General features: G+C 48.5%; 1 protein-coding gene across 1 annotated transcript in view; it reads left to right on the forward strand.

The window, feature by feature from the left end:
* TCEA3 (transcription elongation factor A3) overlaps positions 1 to 7946 on the forward strand; it is a 48863-nt gene extending 40917 nt beyond the window's left edge. Inside the window, 3 exon segments of the mRNA XM_017886563.1 lie at positions 2219 to 2365; positions 4849 to 4920; positions 7522 to 7946. Of these exon segments, the coding sequence (XP_017742052.1) occupies positions 2219 to 2365; positions 4849 to 4920; positions 7522 to 7530 (228 nt within the window). The 3' untranslated portion in view covers positions 7531 to 7946.
* The last annotated feature ends 1937 nt before the right edge of the window (positions 7947 to 9883 follow it).

A 9883-nucleotide genomic window follows, 5' to 3' on the forward strand; every position in this document is an offset into this window, starting at 1 on the left:
ACGCCATTCTCCTGCCTCAGCCTCCCCAGTAGCTGGGACTACAGGCGCCCGCCACCTCGCCCGGCTAGTTTTTTTGTATTTTTTAGTAGAGACGGGGTTTCACCGGGTTAGCCAGGATGGTCTTGATCTCCTGACCTCGTGATCCGCCCGTCTCGGCCTCCCAAAGTGCTGGGATTACAGGCTTGAGCCACCGTGCCCGGCCTTTTTTTTTTTTTAGATGGACTTTTGCTCTTGTTGCCCAGGCTGGAGTGCAATGGTGCAGTCTCAGCTCACTGCAACCTACACTTCCCAGGTTCAATCAATTGTCCTGTCTCAGCCTCCCGAGTAGCTGGGATTACAGGTGCCCGCCACCATGCCCAGCTAATTTTTTTGTATTTTTAGTACAGATGGGGTTTCACCATGTTGGCCAGGCTGGTCTCGAACTCCTGACCTCAGTTGATCCACCCGTCTCGGCCTCCCAAAGTGCTGGGATTACAGGCGTAAGCCACTGCACCCAGCCACATCCAGTAAATTTTGAATGGGCAAATGCTTTGTGCTCTGGAAAATCCCCCCAAATTAAAGTCAGCTACTTTTTACTCATATGGGTAAATGACTTTCATTGACTTGTTTTTCCATATTCTCCTGCCATTGGTTAGGGCCTAGCCTTTGAATTTAACACACTAGGACTTTAAAAATTAATATGTACCAGAATAACTTGAGGACGCTAGTGAAAATGCATATTCTGGCCAGGCGCAGTGGCTCACGCCTGTAATCCCAGCACTTCGGGAGTCCAAAGTAGGCAGATAGCTTGAGCTCAGGAGACTAGCCTGGGCAACGTGGTAAAACCCCATCTCCACCAAAAAATACAAAAAAAAAAAAATTAACCAGGTTTGGTGGTGCATGCCTGTAGTCCCAGCTACTTGGGAGACTGAGGTGGGAGAATCACTTGAGCCGGGGGAGGTTGAGGCTGCTGTGAGTCATCGCACCACTGCACTCCAGTCTAGGTGACAGCAAGACCCTGTCCCCAAAATAAATAAATAAATAAATAAATAAATATCTTTAAAAAATGCATATTCCTGGGCCTGCCCTTAGCAATTCAGATTCATAGGAATCTGCATTTTATCAAGAAGCCTAAGTGGTTATCATGAAAGGTGCGCACACTAAAATGCTTTGACCTTTATGCCAGCGCCCTTCTCCATGGTTTAAGGAGTCAGGACAGATAGCAACAATGAAAAAGTTTAGGCCAGTCGTGGTGGTTCACACCTGTAATCCCAGCACTTTGGGAGGCCGAGGCAGGTGGATCACAAGGTCAGATTGAGACCATCCTAACCAACATGATGAAACTCCGTCTCTACTAAACATACAAAAATTAGCTGGAGGTGGTGGCAGGTGCCTGTAGTCCCAGCTACTCAGGAGGCTGAGGCACAATCGCTTGAACCTGGGAGGTGGAGGTCGCAGTGAGCCGAGATCGCACCACTGCACTCCAGCCTGGTGACAGAGTGAGACTCCATCTCAAAAAAGAAGGTTTAAAATCCTCATTTTGACATTTGCGTCAGCCACCCTCCTTCCCCTTCTACCAACCCTTAACTGGAGCTCTCTGCAGTTTGACTGTCACCCTCTCTGCTCTCCTCTGGCAGAGGCTTAAGGGGAGACAAGTGGCCAGGGAGATGGACAGAGAAGGCAAAGGTGTGGGTGACGCATGCTCACAGATGAGCAGTTAGTTGTGTGAGCCCAGGAGCTTCAGGGTGGGGGTAGCAGCAGCAAGTCATGGGTAGTTGTGCCAGGGTTCCCACGAAGCAGAACAGCAGGGCAGTGATCACAGTGTAAAAGAGCTCTGGGTCAAGTCCAGAGAGGAAGGCTAAGGGGAACATCATAGACCAGGTGGCAGTGATCAAGCAGCTCAAGCAGGAGGCTTCAGGCCAAGGCCAATGTCCTGGCAGGCAGGATGAGCCCCAGATCTGAAGAAATGTACACAGGAGTGCTCGTCCTCGGACAGAGGCTGTTTGCCTGCTGCTCTCCTAAATGTGCCTTATGACCTTCCAGTTGTGGGTGGCAGGGGACTCTGCGGGGACAGCTTTCTCCCAGCTGGGGCAGGACGTGGAATCCAGGCCTCCCTCCAGCTCCTTGCAGTCAGTAAAGCATGTTAGCTCCTCTTCTGTTCAGGCTTTCTAGAAACCAGGTGTGGGGCAGGGCCCCTGTGACCCCTCAGCCCTGAAGGGCAAGCTCTTTTTTTCTCCAGGAAATGGCCAGTGATGAACTGAGGGAGTTGAGGAATGCCATGACCCAGGAGGCCATCCGTGAGCACCAGATGGCCAAGACCGGCGGCACCACCACTGACCTCTTCCAGTGCAGCAAATGCAAGAAGAAGAACTGCACCTATAACCAGGTATGGACAGTGAGGGGATGGGCTGGAGGTGCAGGAGGCCGCAGGGGCAGACAGATGGAAAATCAGAGAGAAGCTTAGGGAAGAGCCAGAGGGGAGAAAGGGTTAAAACTCTCTAAGCTTGGCCGGGTGCAGTGGCTCATGTCTGTAATCCCAGCACTTTGGGAGGCCAAGGTGAGTGGATCACCTGAGGTCAGGAGTTCGAGACCAGCCTGGCCAACATGGTGAAGCCCCATCTGTACTAAAAATACAAAAATTAGCCAGGCGTAGTGGCACATGCCTGTAATCCCAGTTACGCTGGAGGCTGAGGCAGGAGAATCACTGGAACCTGGGAGGCAGAAGCTACATTGAGCCAAGATTGCACCACTGTACTCCAGCCTGGGCGACAGAGTGAGACTCTGTCTCAAAACAAACAACAACAACAACAAAACCTCTCTAGGCTGGGCCGGCTCAGTGGCTCACACCTATAATCTCAGCACTCTTGAGAGGCTGAGGCAGGCAGACAGCTTGAACCTGGGAGTTTGACTGCAGCCTGGGCAACGTGGTGAAACGACATCTCTACTAAAAATACAAAAATTAGCCAGGCTTGGTGGTGCATGCCTGTAGTCCCAGCTACTGGATGCGAGGGGGAATGGGTGGTGATGAGGCATGAGAATCACTGGAGCCCGGGAGGTTGAGGCTCCAGTGAATTGAGGCTGCAGTGAGCCGTGACTGCACCACTGCACTCCTGCCTGAGTGATAGAACAAGACTGTCTCAACAAAACAAAGAAAACCTTAAAAACTCTCCAGGCTGCATAGAGAAGGGCGAGCCTTGGTACACTAACGTGATGCATCTGTGGCTTCTGGACAATGTTCTGAGTTTAGAATCATCCCACTATGTGTCTATGAGGCTTGTTCTCGTCTGCCCTGAAGTGACAATCAGAAGAATCAGACTCACAGCAGCTGAAGAGTCCCAGATGGTTGAAAGGGAACTTGGCAATGTGAAACCCAGCTCCCTCATTACACACCCAGGGAAACTGAGGCCCACACAAGCCACAGATGGGCTTTTTAGCCTTGCCCAAGGTGGCAGAGCAGGCCAGTGTCAGAGATAGTAATAAACCAGATCCAGACCTTTCTGCCTGCAATCCAGCTAACTTGGTCAATAAAGCCTAAGGGCTTAGCTCTGATTCCTCCAGTTGAAGACAATTGCCCTGGCATGGGGAACTTGGGAAGGCTGTGGAGGCCCCTTCTCTTAAAACCAGAGAATGGCCTCCTCTTTCTGGGTTGCACATGGTACGCCCATACAGCACAAATATCCTTGGATTCTCACTGGTGTTTAGTTATTCTAGAACTCTATTCAGAGTTCTCCGTCTGTTCGGCACACACCATTTATCAAGGGCACCTTGCCTGCAGCATTCTGTGGCCAGGGCAGAAATGCAGTCAGCCTTGCCATTCTGGAGGAGTCCCTTGGAGAATTCCAGGTCTGGAATTCAGAGATGTTTGTGCAAGCTTCTGCTGTCTCCCAAGCACCTTTCCATGTGGAGTGATGCACTTCCTGTGCCTCACTTCTTTCTAGAAGTAAACTGCCCACTAGCAAAGTTTTCTTTCTGTTTGTCACTGCTATCCAGACCAGGCTGCGCTAAGCTGTATACGCCTGGCAGACTGCTGGGCTGCTGGGGCTCACTCAAGGAGGGTGGCGGGCATAACTCGTCCCACACCACAGATTCCCAGCTGACATCATTCATAGCTGATTGTCAGCAAAGTAATGACTTGCTACATGTCATGGCCAGCCAAGGTCGGCCTTAAAAAACCAGAACAGGAGCTGTTAAATCTGGAAATGCCAGGGCTTTGCTGTGGGATACCCGGTTCCTGCACCTGAATGATGAGGCTAAGAGGATGAGAAAACATAATATTAAATAGTTCCAAAGATATTTAGGTCCCCTTTCCTCTCTGGGCCTCAGGTCTTCCACCAGTAAAAGAAGGAAGATGAACTAGACCACTAAGCCTGCTTGCAGCTCACTCTAGTGAGTATGTCCAGTAGGGTGTGTTCAGAGGTGAGTCAGGGAATACTTGGTGGCGGGCACCTGTAATCCCAGCTATTCAGGAGGCTGAGGCAGGAGAATCACTTGAACCCAGGAGGCAGAGGTTGCAGTGAGCCGAGATGGCACCACTGCACCCCAGCCTGGGCAACAGAGCGAGACTGCAGTGTCAAAAACAAAACAAAACAAAAAACAAACAAACAAACAAACAACAACAACAACAAAGAGTGAAAGTACAAAAGGCCAGGTTAAGCCAGAAAGATACTGGGAGTGAGCTGATGGACTGCCAGAGGAGAGGAAAGCATGACACTAATATTACGGAGTTGTCAGTGATAAGGAAATTGCCAACATGGGGTGGGAATATCAGTGCCAACCTCTGGGATTTGGACCTACTCCCAAACACAGTGGGAGCCATGGCAGGTCCTAGAACAGGGAAGTGACTTCATGAGTGGTTCTTCTCTCTCTCAGGTGCAGACACGCAGTGCTGATGAGCCCATGACTACCTTTGTCTTATGCAATGAATGTGGCAATCGCTGGAAGGTCTGTTTGTTTATATATTTCCCCCTTCCCTGTCATCCACATACCTTGCCCGCATAAGGCGTAGTATACCCACAACCCAGAAGGGGCCTTGTGCATGGCAGCGCTTGCCAGCCTGCGCAGAGTAGGCCTGCAGAGCCAGAGATAGTGGCGGACTGCTGTTGGGGAGGTGGGAAGAGAATACACATGCATGTTTTCATTTTAGAAGGGCACCAAGCTGGGGTGGGGGCAGCAGCCCACATTTTATCACAGGATGAGCAAGTCTGTCATTGGAGCACAGATGGAATCGGCTTCCTGAGATCCACAGAGGAGAGGAAAAACATTCTGCACTTGGACCACGCTTCTTTGGAAAGTGCTTCCACAGATGGTATTTCCGTTGAACGTGGCCACAGCCGGGGATGGGAAACAGGAAGGCTGAGCCATGTCAGAAAGGAGTTGACCCTAAATGCCACCAGGTCATCCTTCCCTCCTTAGGAAGCTCTGGAAGTCTTACGTTACCCAAGTCTGTAACTCAGACCGTCCCAGCTCCTGCAAAGGCAGAAGTTTTGTTTTCAGGCATGGGAGCCAAGCAAAGACTCCTCCCAGAGTGCTCCTTCCTGCCAAGTCTCCTGAAGGAACAGAGTGTGGTCACGTGACTAATGTCAGTTTCCAACTGCTATCTGACTTGTATGTGCACCATGTGATGTCTGGGCCACCAGGCAGGCTACAGGTGCTCCAGAAGTTCTAAGGTACTTAGCAAGGAGTACAAGACAAGTCAGGATCCCTGGCTTCAGGTGCCATTCTGCGCTACTCACCCTGAGCGTGTTACTCACCTCCTTGAGCGAAAGAGGAATAATAATGCCTTTCTCCCAGGGTTGATGATGTGAGGATCATTTTGACATGAGGATTATTACGTATGCATAAACACTTTGCAAACAACTACAAGAATTGTTCCTTTATAATGTTATTCTTACTTTCAGACAAGGAAATTGAAATACAGAAATAGTTAATAAGCATAAAGCCACAGTTTGGAGCACTGAAAGCCGATGCTCCGACTTCCTGATCAATTATTTTTCTTACTAAGGACCTCAGTAGTCCTTACTGGGGCCTCATTAGAACTGCCATATTTTTAAAGGTAAAAACCAGATGATTATGTATTTTTTCTTTTTTCACTTAGGGATGGGGTCAGTATAGTGGCCTACTGGTTTAGAGCATGGGATTTGGCATCAGGCTCGAATCATAGCTTTACCCCTTACAAAGTGACTTAGCTCGGTGACTTGAACTCACTAAGCCTGGATTTCCTCATCTATAAAATGAGGGTATTCTTATCTAGCCCACAGAGCTGTTTGAGGATTAGAGAAGGTAACACACGTAAAGCATTAACAGGGCCTTGAGAGCTCATATGGCATCTTTGTCAAATTAGGAAAAGGTGTCCCTTCCTCCAGACGACACAGCCTCATGCCAGGGTACAGAGCAAATAGAGCAGGGGCTAAGTTTCAGCCTCAGCTTGCCCCTTTGGCCAGACTCTTTTGTGCAGTCAACAAATTATACAACCATACAAAAAAAAAAAAAAGCCCTGAGCACAGACATGTCTGGTACATAAAACCACTATTCTTACTATCTTGGGTATGTCATCTACTAGTATTATGGGAGTTTGAGCAAGTTGCTTAACCTCTCTGATCTGCTTCCTTACCTGTAAAATGGGAGTGATAGGCCGGGTGCAGTGGCTCATGCCTGTAATCCCAGCACTTTGGGAGGCCGGTGGATCACCTGAGGTCGGGAGTTCGAGACCAGCCTGACCAACATGGAGAAACTCTGTCTCTACTAAAAATACAAAATTAGCCAAGCGTGGTGACACATGCCTGTAATCCCAGCTACTCAGGAGACTGAGGCAGGAGAATCGCTTGACCTCGGGAGGCAGAGGTTGTGGTGAGCCAAGATCTTGTCATTGCACTCCAACCTGGGTGACAAGTGAAACTCTGTCTCAGAAAAAAAAAAAAAAAAAAAAAAAAAATTGGGAGTGATATTAGTGCCTACCTCACAGAGTGATTGTAAGGGGGAAATGAGTTAATACATGTTAATACTGCCTAGCACAGAGTAAATGCTCAATAAATGTAGCTCTTGTGATTTTGTTACTGTTAGAGAAAAGACATTCCGAATGCTCTAAATCCAGCTCCTCCTCCTTGATTCCTTGTAGTTGGAGGGACAGGATCCACTAGAGGTAACAACTACAGTCTTCTGAACACACTTCCAGATGGTCTCTGTTGCCACGTGGGAGACTGGAAGTCTAACCAAGTTAGTAGTAGACTGTTAGACTACTAACAGTCTAACCTGTTAGTAGTTATCCCAGTGATGTTCTTGATCATAAATTGAGAGCTCAGCAGATTCCTGGCACCGATTCGCCATTCATTTATTACCTGATACCATTCTCACATTCACCAGCATTATGAGCTCATTTTACAGGTGAGTGATATGTTCAAGATCACACAGCTAATAATGGCAGAGCTGGGCTTTGGACTCTGGTCTGTGTGGCTCCAGACACCACCTCTTTTTCATATTCCCCCACAGCCTCCTTGGAGGATGCTGAGAAACCTTTCAAATTTTGTTGCCTTTTTGGTTTTGTAGTTCTGCTGATGGAACAGCCAGGACCGCCATGAACAAGGTGAGGAAGAACAAAGAGGAAGCGCTGAACTGTCTGAACTGGAGAAGCAATAAAAATTAAAGTGAAGGAAAATACTGAACTCTGACTGGGGTGGTATGAGTTGGAGGAAGAATTCTCTTGCAAATTAATAATCGGTCATTAGAAACAATTGGTTAAGTGGGGAGCCTAATTGAAGTATGACGCTGAGAATCTTATTGATGAACCTCTTGTAGAAACTGCAGAGGACCAGGCACAGTGGCTCACGGCTGTAATATGCAAACTCTTGGAGACTGAGGTGGGAGAATCGCTTGACCCCAGAAGTTTGAGTCCAGCCCGGGCAACATAGCAAGACCCCATCTCTACAAGAATAAAAGAAAAAGAAAAAATAAAGACACTGCAGCGCGTTAGACCTGAGGTGTCGTGTCTTTGACGGTAGGCTGGCAGACCTTTGCTTTGAGTTCCTTCTCTCCCATCTGGATCTCCCAGCCTTTTCTGAATTGAAAAATGCCAGATCAACACAAAGCTTACCCGCCCCCCGACTTCAGAGTCACACGTGCAGAACAGCTGATACACCGTTTGGCTTCAGCAGATATTACTTCCATACTATGTACTAGGTTGCAGCAAAAGTAATTGAGGTTTTTGCAATTACTTTTGCAGTAGCCTAGTAGAAATATTTCTTCCCTACTCTTTCCTCATCTCTTCCCAAACTCTTTGCTATTCCCTGTTCACAGCTGGCTGTGGGGGCTTTTGAGGACTCCAGATCATATCCCTCTAGGCAGGGAACAAATCCTCTTGAGCTGGGCTTTCTGAGTGAAGATTACAGCAGCACTCTGACTTCCATGGCCCCTTGAAAGTCCTGAGCCTCAGAACCCACCCAGGCCCTAGCAATGTGTCCCTCACAGCTCCATCTGTGACCTGAGCTTCAGAAGACATCTGCAGAGCACAGAGACGTTGCCATGCTTCCCCCATGATAATTATTGGCTTGCTTTGTTTTTGTTTTTCTTTTTTAGAGGCTGGAATGCAGTGGTGTGATCTTGGCTCACTGCAATTTCCACCTCCTAGGTTCAAGGAATTCTCCTGTCTCAGCCTCCTGAGTAGCTGGGACTATAGGCATGAACCATCAACCCTGGCTAATTTTTTATATTTTTAGCAGAGATGGGTTTTTTGCCCTGATGGCCAGGCTAGTCTTGAATTCCTGGGCTCAAGGGATCCACCCTCCTCGGCCTCCCAAAGTGGTGGGATTACAGGTGTGAGCCACCATGCCTGGCCTTGGCTTGCTTTTGATGCTGACGGGAACTTTCGGCAAAGCTAGAAACTTCTAGAAAAGCCTTGGGGAAGCTGTTGGAGCAACTACAACCCAAGTTCCTCATATACCCTGGACATCATTTACTTTAGAATTGGTTACTGTCTTCTTCCTTCCATCCATAAGTGCCTTCTCCTGTAGTTGAAGCCAGGAAATAAACTAGGTACAGGAGTCTTCCACTGTCTTTGACTTTTATTTATTTATTTCTATTTATTTATTTATTTATTTATTTATTTATTTATTTTTGAGATAGGGTCTCTCTCTGTCACCCAGACTGGAGTGCAGTGGCACAATCTTGGCTCACCGCAACCCCCGCCTCCCAGGTTCAAGTGATTCTCCTGCCTCAGTCTCCTGAGTAGTTGGGATTACAGGCGCCCACCGTTACCATCAGTTAGTTTTTGTATTTTTATTACAGACAGGGTTTCACCATGTTGGCCAGGCTAGTCTTGAATTCCTGACCTCAAATGATCCACCCACTTTGGCCTCCCAAAGTTCTGGGATTTAGCCACTGTGCCCGGCCTCATCTTTGACATTCTTTTTTTTTTTTTTTTTTTTTTTTTTGAGACAGAGTCTCGCTCTGTTGCCCACGCTGGAGTGCAGTGGCCGGATCTCAGCTCACTGCAAGCTTTGCCTCCCGGGTTCCCACCATTCTCCTGCCTCAGCCTCCCGAGTAGCTGGGACTACAGGCGCCGCCACCTCACCCGGCTAGTTGTTTTGTATTTTTTTTAGTAGAGACGGGGTTTCACCCGGTTAGCCAGGATGGTCTGGATCTCCAGACCTCGTGATCCGCCCGTCTCGGCCTCCCAAAGTGCTGGGATTACAGGCTTGAGCCACCGCGCCCGGCCTTCTTTGACATTTTTGTTTCTGTTTGAGACGGAGTTTCACTCTTGTTGCCCAGGTTGGAGTGAAATGGCACGATCTTGGCTCACTGCACTCTCCACCTCCTGGGTTCAAGCGATTCTCCTGCCTCAGCCTCCTGAGTAGCTGGGATTACAGGCCCCTGCCACCACACCTGGCTAATTTTTTTTTTTGTATTTTTAGTA

This window comes from Rhinopithecus bieti, unplaced genomic scaffold, assembly GCF_001698545.2.
Source record: "Rhinopithecus bieti isolate Rb0 unplaced genomic scaffold, ASM169854v2 scaffold_14826, whole genome shotgun sequence".
Taxonomy (NCBI): Eukaryota; Metazoa; Chordata; class Mammalia; order Primates; family Cercopithecidae; genus Rhinopithecus; species Rhinopithecus bieti.